The sequence below is a fragment of the Canis aureus genome, chromosome 26 (assembly GCF_053574225.1).
Source record: "Canis aureus isolate CA01 chromosome 26, VMU_Caureus_v.1.0, whole genome shotgun sequence".
Classification (NCBI taxonomy): domain Eukaryota; kingdom Metazoa; phylum Chordata; class Mammalia; order Carnivora; family Canidae; genus Canis; species Canis aureus.
This window is the reverse complement of record NC_135636.1, coordinates 41,338,341-41,350,347: the sequence shown is the minus strand read 5'-3', so window position 1 is coordinate 41,350,347 and position 12,007 is coordinate 41,338,341. Positions and strand designations below refer to the sequence as shown.

General features: G+C 39.5%; 1 protein-coding gene across 13 annotated transcripts in view; it reads left to right on the top strand.

The window, feature by feature from the left end:
• STAU1 (staufen double-stranded RNA binding protein 1) overlaps positions 1-12,007 on the top strand; it is a 54,288-nt gene that overhangs the window by 25,985 nt on the left and 16,296 nt on the right. For all 13 annotated transcript variants that reach the window (XM_077873524.1, XM_077873521.1, XM_077873520.1 and 10 more), the window contains 2 exons: positions 486-672; positions 10,696-10,794. In XM_077873524.1, the coding sequence (XP_077729650.1) occupies positions 486-672; positions 10,696-10,794 (286 nt within the window). The remainder of the gene's footprint in view (positions 1-485; positions 673-10,695; positions 10,795-12,007) is intronic.

Below are 12,007 nucleotides of genomic sequence, written 5' to 3'. Positions count from 1 at the left end.
CGTAAGAAGCCAGACTCTGCCAGGCTTTAGACTTGTTGGGGTTTCTAGAAATGAGGGTCCTTCCTAAAAAAGCAAAAACACTTTGGTTACAAAATTCCCGGCCTTTTCTGGAGGTAGTCAGGTGTGGCTCTCAGATATGAGAACATAGAGCAAGTTAAGTTTTCTACCTCAGCCAAAACCTAATTCATTTTAGATTTTGTGAATTTGGATTAGCATTATAGATTGAACTCATAATCTGTAAGCTAGTCCATTCTGTGAAACATAAGTTTGCTTGCTAAAGAGTATTTGCTCATTCTGTGTGCCACTTCTGATCCAGTGTAAGCCTTCAAAATCTGTGTGTATATTGATAAGGAGTCCTTAATAGCAAGCAAGCCCTGATGTGATGAGGACCTTTGATGAAGGAAAGACCCGGAATTTGCCAGAGAAGGTATGAGAGACTTACTGATCTGAGACTGTAACTCTGCTAACCCCGTTTTTACTTTCAGGTACTTTTACCCATTTCCAGTACCACCTTTACTTTATCAAGTTGAGCTTTCTGTGGGAGGACAGCAGTTTAACGGGAAAGGCAAGACGAGGCAGGCTGCAAAACACGACGCCGCTGCGAAAGCCTTGCGGACCCTACAGAGCGAGCCCCCGCCCGAAAGACCGGAGGGGAGGCGGCTGGGCGAGCAGGTGGGTGTGGAGAGGCATCCACTCTGGGGCTTTTTCTGAGAAGATGCATTGAGAGCTGTCCATAATGTTTGTTATTTGGTACCTTACCCCCTCCTTAAAAAAAAGTCATAGCAAGAATGTCGGATGCCTTCTTTTTTCTGCGGTATAGTTTTGAGTGAAGTGAACGTGGTAGAAAGATTGACTCAGTTGAGTTGTGAAGCACATGTATGGATGAATTCTTTGGTGCAAAAGATTATGCTTGTCAGAATCTACTGTGATTTATGGTACCAGCTTAGAGAATTTTCTGAAGCCATTTTTGATCAGCTTCTCTGTTATATGGAAGTCCCTGTTATCTGTTGCTGCATAACAAACCATTTCAAAACTTAGTGGCTTAACCACCTGTAAGCATTTATTTTGCTCATGTATCTGCAGTGTAGGCAAGGCTTGGAACGGGAGCTGGTCTCTGCTCGGCATAGCTTTGGCTAAGTGGCTCTGCAGGGGCTAGAGGATCCACTTTCAAGATGGCTCCCTCCCCTCACATGGCCAGAAGTTGGTGCTGGCCATCAGCTGAGAGCTCGGCAGGGGCTCTGGTCCGAAGATCTTCGTTCCTCTCAGTTAACCTATGCAGAGGCTGTTTCCCATCCTCATGGTATGGGGTGCTGGGTTCTAAGACTGAGTATCCTAGAAGACAGGAAAGGAAGGGAAGCAGCTTCCAGTTTTTAAGGGCTAGACCCAGAAGTCCCTCAGCATTGCTTCTGCCATATTCTATAGGTCAAGTAGGCACAGAGCCCAGATTCAAAAGGAGGAGATACAGAACCTCCCTTTTTTCTTAATAGGTAAGATTCACACAACATAAATTCATAATTTGAACCATTTTAATAAGTGCAGAGGTCAGTTGCTTTTATTACATTGACAATGTTAGGAACTCTGCTTCTGGATGAGAATAGTGTCAAAGAATTTGGGGGCCGGTTTTATCTCATGGTTGGAATAGGTTTTTAACTTCTTGAGACTAAATAGGAATGTAGGTTTTATGAAGTCAGTGACTGTTTTTCATTACAGTGTGTTTCCGTTTTCCAGTGTAATCACACATTTTAAAAACAGAGATCATCAGTTTCCAGGGTCCACTGGAGACCAAATAAAAGAAGGGACTGTAACTTAGAAGAGGAGGATTTCATGAAGTTAAAAGGATGAGCTTCTCACTGGTGAGATTTGTTAGAGGCAGTAGGTAGTGTAATCTGAGTCATTTTGAAATCTTTGCATTTTTTAACTTCACTTTGGTGCTAATGTAATTGGAGTCAGATGGGGTAGTTATTTCTCAGTTTTTTGTAGCCAGCAGTTGTTAAACGATTGCTGAACACTGGTATGTGGGTTGTCTGCTTCAGAACCACTTGAGAAGTTAAAAAAAAAAAAAAAATTCCTTGGTCCAGCCCACATGATTCTAATAGGAGTCTGACTTTTGCTTTTTTTCCCCTCTTTTTAAATGTGCTCTTGGAGTAGCTCTAAAGCTCAGTCAGGGCTTGGGAACCCGGTCCTAAGTATTATCAGTGCTTACCCGTCAGGCAGCCACCCCACTTGGAATCCTGTTTGATGGTACTCACCATATTGCCAAAAAGGAAGGTGCCCATTGGTGTCTCCAGTCTGATCCCACACTGGAGCAGTGTGGTGGGCTCTGGCCTGAGGGCAGAGGCTGGAGTGGATGTGCTTTCCTAAGCTGCATTTCACTGGCTCATCTGCCATCTGTACAGAGCTTTTCTGAGAGTAATGTTAAATCTCCTTGTGCCCTGTTCTACTTCTGTATAGTTTGAAATAGAGATAGTGTCCTTCAGAAATGGCTCAAAGACTGGTTTAACCAGTGCTGCAGAAACAAGAATCATTGAGTCAGATAAGACTTTCTTCGAGATAATAAATGAAACCCTTGACCTCCTGCCTCATTGAGCTGCTCTTGATTTACCAAACCTCCTGGATAAGTGGGTAGTAGAGTGCAAAAAGAGACAACTTCTGTTTGTTTGTTTTTAATTAATTAATTTTTAGATAAGGAGTGTGTGAGCAAGTGGGGAGGGGAGGAACATAGGGAGAGGGAGAGAGAATCCCAAGCAGGTTCCACACCCAGTGCAGAGCCTAACTTGAGGCTCGATCTCATGACCTTGAGATCATTACCTGAGCTGAAATCAAGAGTCAGAGGCCCAACCAACTGGCCACCCTAGCGCCCCAAGAGAGACATTTTTAGAAGGTATCTTTTTTTCTTACAGTTAGTGCATGTGAACTATAAAAACTTAAAAATTATACATCTTGGTGGATGTCACTGAATATATAAGTAAATACATGTACCTATATATTTAACAGAAGTGGGGTGATATTGTATGGTAACCACTTTTTGTTTTTCATGGAACTGCTTACCATGAGTACATTGTCATGCCATTTACTTATAATTCCTTGGAGGACTCAAATTCATCTTGCATCTAAGCACTTCTTAATGGCTACAAAGTGTTTCACTGTGTGAACATACCAGTTTATTTTTTCAACAGAAGTTTAGTTATATGGGTTGTTTGCAGTGTTTCCTTTTAGAAAATAGGTAGTGAAGAACATTGTTGTAGTTAAATCTTTGTGCATGTCTATCAGTGTTTTTATGACCCACAGACCTGGAGTGGAATTGTATGGCAGTATGTATGGCCAAGTTCCCCACTAGAAAGATGATACCAACAGAGTGTGAGCAGCCTATTTGCCCCTAGCCCACCAGTATTGTAAATCATAATTTTAAACAAACTGTTCATTTTACTTTTGAAGGTTTGTAGAGCATGTGATTGTGTGGTGGATCAATTCGTCTTCTGCAGAACATGGCTAATAAAGACAGCAGTTTTTACCTACAAGGCAGATATGGTCTGGTCCCATGATGATAGGGCATCATGCTAGGTCCTGAAGAAATACCACAGCCCTGTCCCTTCCCTGGTGGAGCTTCATTGAACAGCTGACAGATGTTAACATCAGAATCATCAGAGTGTAGTGAGTGTTAGTGTGAGAAGTAGCAAGTATTATGAGAGCATCAGATGTCTGTCTTATTTATTTGAGAGAGTGGGGGCACAAACGGGAGGGGCAGGGGGAGAAAACATCTTGAGCAGGCTCCATGATGAGTGTAGAGCCCAGTGCAGGGCTTGATCCCCTGACCCTGAGACCATGACCTGAGCTGAAACCAGGAGTTGGACGCTTAACCAACTGTGCCACCTGGGTACCCCAAATGTCTCCTTTTTTTTTTTTAAGGTTGTATTTATTTCTTAGCATGAGTGGGTGAGGGCAGAGGGAAAAGCAGGCTCCTCGCTGAGCAGGGAGCCTGATATAGGACTCAAGGATCATGACCTGAGCCAAAGGCAGATGCTTAACCAGCTGAGCCACCCAGGTGCCCCTAAATGTCTCCTTTAGATTGGAGTGATGGTGATGCATTCAGAGAAGTCCTTTCTGAGGAAGTGGCATTGAAGCAGAAACCAAAAATAAGCAGAACTGTGGGAGCAGCTTATGTAAAGGTCCTGCACTGGGAAACTGTCCCCTACTTCCTTTATTTAAAATCTAAGGCTTATGGTAATAAAGAATGACTTATTCCATGTCTGAGCTAGATGGTTAATAGCCACAATATTTGTAATAGACAAAACAGGACCTAGCTTAATGTCCAGTAGTAGGGAAGTAGTTAAATAAACAGACAACATTTGTCCAAAGGAGTCCCAGATCTAGAGGCCTGTAATGCATTGAGTAGTGGGAATCAAGAACCAGGGCTGTAATCTTGTAGATAGTATGATCCTGTTTGTGTTAAGCCAGCTGTTGTGTATGTATGTATGCATATGTATATGTTTGCTTGCACATAATTTCTGTCTTAAAGGTGGTATCAAGCTTTAAAAGTATTTTTCTCTTGGTGGTAGTGTTGGAAGACAGACTTTTTAAAAAAAAATTGTACTGTTTGAAGGGTTTTTTTTAATACTACTTGTGTAAAAATAAATACATGCAGCTTCTTCTGGTCTTAAGTCTTCTCTTCTCTTGGGCTAGGGATGTATTTAGGTGAGACTTAACCTAAAATTGGAGACCTTGGTTTTCATCACTGTCTCAGGGTCCATTGGACCCAGTTTTCATTTTTGAGCTTCTTTTTCAAGCTCTTTAACAGATTGATATTGCATGACTTGTATTCTTTTCTGGAGACCTTAAAAAGAATAAAGAAAACATACTTTTTTAAATAGAATAAAACTTATTCTGTCTTATAGTGATTACATAGGTCCTTTGAACCCTTCTGTAAATCTTTACCTTAGGGAATCTAAATTTTCCTTTGTCTTGAGACATTTTGCTGTTTGTCATCTTATATATCATTTCTTTTTTTTAAGATTTTATTTATTTATTCATGAGAGACATAAGAGAGATACAGACTCAGAGGCAGAGGGAGAAGCAGGCTCCCTTGGGGAGCCCAATGCAGGACTTGATCTCAGGACCCCAGGATCATGACCTGAGCCAAAGGCGGACACTTAACCACTGAAACACCCAGGCATCCCCTATGTATCATTTCAGCACTCTTTGTCATCATTCCTAAATATGCTGAGCAAAACTCAGATAAAAGGACATGGAATTACAGTGTAATCCCATGGTATCTGATACAGTAGTGAAATAACTCGTTATCGCATCATCCTCTGCTGTGCTTATTGTACTGCCCAATGCAGTGCATCCTTCTTCCAAGAAGATGCAGAAGATCGGAAACACTATCTTTTTCTTGTGCTCTTAGCTTTCCTTGAATTCAGGTGGGAATTTAGAATTTTTGTTTGCCTCTAATGGCAAAAAGAAGAAAATTGGCAGAGGAAGACCTTCCCATTATTAGGTAAACGTGAAGATAAAAGCAGAGGGATAGCAGTGCCTTAGTCTCCAGTGGTGATGGTAGAATTGAGAGTTCAAGCAAATCTCAGACTGTGCATCTTCAGATGGTATCTTAGATAAACTCCTCTCCCAAACTCAAGAATCAGCAAGTAAACAGTATATTTCTATAGTGTATGAAAAGGAAATGTGTATTCTCTTCTGGCCATTCAACAGGAAGGACTTTGACACACATTATTTTGTGACAAGAAGCTGGAACATCCTGCTTTGATTATTAAAAAGTATGTGACAACATTCTTTCAGTTCTTACGATGTTTGGCCACCAGAATTTATTTCTCACCACTTATTGTCTACAAAATAAGTGGACAAATGCAAAAGGAGATGTGTGTACAAAAGTGATTGGGAGGATATAGATGATAAAATAATGACAAAACTCTTTAGATCCTTCTTTGGGCATTTAGAAATCTAAAAATGAAAGCATTTTGTAGCTATGGAGCAAAGAAGATGGCTGTTCTGTCTTCAATACAATTATGAGTCAGTGTCACAAGTAGTGTGTTCTCATGATACCAGTACAAGAAGAATCAGAAGTCATGATAAGCTAGAATCCACTGGGGATGGCATCGCTGTAGGTGGGCTATGCTGTAGCTTCAGATATGCCAGCTGATGAGCATTTAGCTGCATTTAAAGAACTGCCCATTTGGAGTACATAAATGCCTTCCAGACTACATAGTGGAATAAAAACTTGGATTTGCTATTTTAGTTTCTTTTTGTTTTTAAAGATTTATTTATTTGAGAGAAAGCACGCACATGCACACAAATGGTGGGGGAAGGGGCACAAGGAGAGAGAGACTCTCAAGCAGACTCCCTACCCAGTGTGGAGCCGATGCTCCATCCCACAAACCTGAGATCATTACCTGAGCTGAACTCAAATGTTAGAAGCCTAACCTATTAAGCCACCCAGGTGCCCTGCTATTTTAGTTTCTTGTTAAAATCTCTAATGAAAAGATTTCTTATTGTCCTTTTATTCTGTATGTTATTTGTAAAATGACTAAATATAGAAAAATAAAAAGAGTCTGTTGGAGCCAGATAATAAATGGTGAGATGACTATTTTTTTCTGGCATACTGAGGGTTAAGCATGGTTCAGAGTGTTTTTTTCTTTTCTTAATGTTGCCTAGATTTTATTGCTGAACCATACACTATGGAATTGATGTTAACAGTAATTCCCACTTCATGAAGGTAAGACTAAGGCTCCACTGCACTTTCCCCATCTTACTGGGAATGGTATTTGTGGATTTGTTTTTGACTCATTCTGCTGCTTTCCCATTGCAACATTTTGTTCAATCCAGATAATATCAAAATTATTTATGTAAAAGAGCAACATAATCTCCCTTCCAAGTAAATGTATATCTATGTTTCCTGTTTTGCATTTTTATTTTACTGGCTGCTTTGTCCCTATTGAAATCCCTTTAGAAAAAAAAAAATGAAATCCCTTTAGAAACAATGGCTTAGAGCAGTGAATCTCCACTCTGCTTGTAAAATCAGCTGGGGTCTTTAAAAAAAAAAAAAATACTGTAAATAAAATGAATATCTAAGCCCTACCTGAAAAAAAATTATTATTATTATTATTTTTTTTTTTTCTGAAAAAAATTTAAATGCACTCATTTGGAGTAGGAATCTAGCTTACCATTGTCCTTGCAAGGCTCCCAAGTGATCCTGATGCTGCTATGGTTAAGAAACAGTGGCTTACAGTTTAAATTTTTGCAGTAGGTTGTTTTCCATCAGACTTATGTGGAAGCTCAATATATAAAATAAGAAAATAGCATTTGATTAGTATAAACTTATAAGTTTGAATTTTATAGTATTTGTGAAGTCAATCAGTGAAAATGATTTATATTAATTTTCAAAACACAAAATTGTACCATATATTGTTTTCATTCATTAACAAAACATGGCTGGGAAATATACATTCCCATTTTAAAATCATGATTAAGAAAAAAAAAATAAAATCATGATTAAGGCTGCCATGGGAAGGAGAGTGAGAAGAGCTGCATTGTTTTCCTTAAAAAAGAAAAAAAAATTAATGTCAGTAGTGTTAATGTTGACATTGTTAAATCCAGTACAGTTGTCTGTTACATTATTTATCTGTACTTTTCTAAATGTTTAAAATAGGTCATAAAAGCTAAAGCTAATTGGGCTGGTAAAATGAACAACAGACTTGAAAATTGGAGTACGTGCATGGTGATTGAAGTCTTATTTTAGCCTCAACACCCAGGTTATTTCTAAATTTTGTTCTGGTTGCATTAACATTTACTTAGCGTCAGAGTGGTGCCTTTGTTTTAACAGTTCATCTACTTAAAAAACCTCTGGATACCCTTCAGATAAACAGCTGCTCGGAAACCTTTTTTGTGCACAAAAATGAATTAACCTGTTAGCACAAGTTAATATGTTGACAGTCTCTAGTGTGTTAATACTTGGTACAAAACATACTTTTTGGGTTGCTTTTTAAAGATAAACAAAAAGGTTACCATTACAACCATTTTTTAAGTGCACATTTCTCAGTTGTGCAACTATCACTATTACCCATTTTCAGAACTTTTTTTATCATCCTGTATTGAAACTCTGTATACATTAAATAGTTCCTTCCCCACCCCCCATTAATCCCCCAGGAGGAGCATCTGTTCTACTTCTGTCTCTATGCATTTGCCCATTTTAGATACCTAATATAAGTGGATATTCATCTTTCGTTGTCAGGCTTATTTCATATATCATGTTTTCAAGGTTCATCCATGTCATAGCATGTGTCAGCATTTCCTTCTTAAAGCTCCGTTGTGTGACCATTTCACGTTTTGTGTATCAGTTCATCTGTTGGTGGATATTTGGGTCGTTTTCACTTTTTGGCTACTGTGAATAATGCTACTATGAACATAGGTGTCCAAGTATCTGTTAGAGTCCCTACTTTTAGTTCTTTCGAGTATATATCTACTTGCAAAATAGCTGGATTATCCTGTAAATCTGTTTAGCTTTTGAGGAACCACCAAGCTGTTTTTTTTGCACAGAGACTGGGCCTTTTACATCCCACCAGGAATGCCCCAGGCTTCCTGGTGTTCCATGTCCTTGCTAACACTTGCTGTTTCCTGTGGCCCTTCTTAAGGGGCGCAAAGGGGTGTCTCACTGTGGTTTTGATTTCCATTTCCCTAATGATGAGTGGTGCTGATGAGCTCATGTACTTGTTGGCCGTTTTTCTTCCTTCTTCAGAAAATGTCTATGCAGGTCCTTTTCCCATTTTTAAATTGGGTTGTTGAGTTGTTTATATATTCTGGATATTAATTCTTTATCAGATATATGATCTGCACGTACTTTCTCCTATCTGTGGGTCGTCTTTCTTACAGCATCTTTTGATGCACGGAGTATTTAATTTTGATGCAGTCAGTCCAGTTTATTGGCTTTTTCTTTTGTTGCCTCTGCCTTCTGTCTCCTATCCAAGAAGTCGCTGCCACATCCAGCGTCATGAAGCTTTTTCCTGACATTTTCTTCCAAGAGTTTTATGATTTTAGCCCTTATGTTTAGGTCTTTGATCCATTTTGAGGTAATTTTTGTATATGGTATAAGGTAGTTTTTTTTTGGGGGGGGGGTTGCATGTGGAAATTTGTTTTTCTAAGCACCATTTGTTAAACATACTTTTTAAAATATAGGATTTTTTTTTTTTTTTTAGTTTAAAACTTGTTTAAAATATAAATTTCACACCAAACCTCCATGGAACTCTAAGGCATTTTGCTTGAAGATTTCTAGCTTTAAAGATTCACGCATAAAAAGTCAGGCCCTCTTTCTGTTTAGGATTTAAACAAGAATAAAAGTAATGTTAAGTTAATAAAGCCACCAGAAGTGCTATGCAAATAGTTCTGACCAGGGGCAACCCCAGTGGCGCAGGAGTTTAGCGCTGCCTGCAGCCTGGGGTGTGATCCTGGAGACCTTTAGCGCCCTTGTCCCATGTCAGGCTTCCTGTATGGAGCCTGCTTCTCCCTCTGCCTGTGTCTCTGCCCCTCTCTCTCTGTCTCTAGGAATAAATAAAATCTTTAAAAAAAAAAAAAAAAAAGTTCTGACCAGGCAGAGTGTGTGAAGTGAAACCTGCCCGGAAAGAATGCTGCCATCATGGCAAGAGAGAGAATTAGAGAATGTCTGGGATGGATTTACTGGTGTAGGATTATATTCTTGATTGTATTAATTTTTTTAACTTAAGAGTTTTGTTCCTTTTCATTATAGTGTGAAATATTGATCCATGTGGGTATAAGATTTATCTGATAAACATAGAAATGCACAACCAACAAAATCTAGATAGTCCTACATTTTGCCTGTGCAGTGGTTTTAACCATGGGTTCTTGTCAGAAAGTTCTAGTCTTGGAACTAAGATTTTATAAATTCTTTGATAAAAGTCACAGTAATATGAAGAAAAATGCAGCCCTTTTGCCACAATCTGGGTGGAGGGGAGGCGTGGCTATTAACTGAGCTTATCTGGATTCTCTTTGCCACTGCTGCCTGATAGAGAGTCCACGTTATCAGCTTGCACAGAGAAGATCTCTGCCCTCCCCAATCCCAGCCCTGGCTAGAGGAAAATGAACTTGTTATAAAGATAGAGTCTCAGCCTTTGTTGAGCTTGCATTTGATTATTTTGCACTTGAATTTCCACCAGCAACAGGAAGTACAAGATCTGTACATAATTTTGCACTTTGTTCCATTGCATCCTTTTTTTAAAAAGTGGGTTTCCAGGGACTATGTCCAAATAAGAAACCTGCATTCTTAGGTGGAGAGATTTCTGTTTGAACTTGCCACATCCCACACAGAGCTGTCTGTATTCTGACTTTTTCCAAAATGTGGCTTGCCCATCCTCAAGGAAGGCTCTGGAAGTCAGTCACTCTTCCCGAACATCCCTGGCATGTAGTTGCACCACGATGAGGCTGATTCACACCCCCGAGTCTGTTAGGTGTGGGTCATTTTATGGTGGATTTATGAGGAACAAGCTGACCCAAGTGTGAATATCTTTTTTTTTTTTTTTTAACCTTTAAATTCACTGACACATGGCACACAGGTGGCCTTCCTTGCTAGGATAGTGTACTCCTTAAAGCCAAGGTTCAGTGCTTTTAAGGTTTATCACAGCTAGGACATTGACAGTTTTTCATGAGTTAACTACTAAATAATTATTCTTCCTTTAGGTGAATGGAAGAGAATCAGAAGAAGAAAATCTCAATAAATCTGAAATAAGTCAAGTGTTTGAGATTGCACTTAAACGGAACTTGCCTGTGAATTTTGAGGTAAGCTTGTTTTACATGTAGAACTCCAGTTTAAAATACTGTTGGAATGATTTTTTCCCTAAATAACACTGGAATAATCATCACATACACATGAACCTGTAGATTGAAGACTCAGACTTCTTAGGGCTTGCTAATTTAGGAGCAGCCGTGCTCCTCCAGAGAGTCCACGGATGGTCTTGGTAGATATGTGAGCCTACCAGAATGGTTTTGAAGATAGTGTGTTCTGGAGAGAGTCCATTGTTTTCATAAGACTCTCAAAAGATTCTGTTACTCCCAAAATGTTAATCTCCATAATAGTCCCTAAGAATCACGTAGTTAAAAGGACATCAGTTGCGCCCTTGCCCAGCATTTGTCCTATAATTCACCCCTTTATGGTCTTAGAAACAGTAATTAATGGGTTGTTAGTTCAAAATGGAAAATAAGGTACATTTAGTACATGTTTCCTTCAAAGACGCAGTGAGTCCAAATAGATGGGGCAAGTAAGGGAGGTTAATAAGTTTCCCTTAATGGTCTGACACACGGTGAATCTTTGCAGATCCTTTCGGTTTCCATGCTCGGTTATGCAAGTTTGTGTTTTACTATGCAGTGTAGATTTCTTTATCAATTCTTTGGTCTTTCAGAGATGACTTTTTTTGCTTGCTTGTTTGCATGCTTGAGAGAGGGAGAGAGCATCTGCACACCTGGTGTGAGGGCAGGGATGAGCTCAGGGTTACAGAGGTGACTGCTAGGGCCCTAGATCCCTGTGAAGCTTGCCACCTATTCCTACTGATTGTTATCCTGCCTGAGAGTCACAGAGCTTTCTGGAACCCTAGTGGAGGAGTACCATTTTGTTTTTGCTCTGTGGGATTTGAGGACCAGATTGCTTCTGTCCCACTTCTACTGTGTTTAGATTTCAGAGTGGTTTTTCAAGCTTGTGTTCAGGAATAGGTAACACATACCAAGGGATTGTCTAGTAGTCACATAAAGGAAGTTTTGGGAGCGCCCTCTGGTGGGGAAATATCCCTTTAAGGTAATCATTTAAGATGTTCCAGTTTGCACGCTGGTGGTGGTGGTGTGGAGTATGCTAATTTGAGTATTTACCTGAAATAGCTCATCTGTCAAAAATACATATTACTTATGTTATTATCTTAGCAGGGGCTTTCATTTTTTACCACAGTTCTATCTCATGCACCTGGAAGATTACTTGGTACCCACTGGATGCTAAGGAAGTATT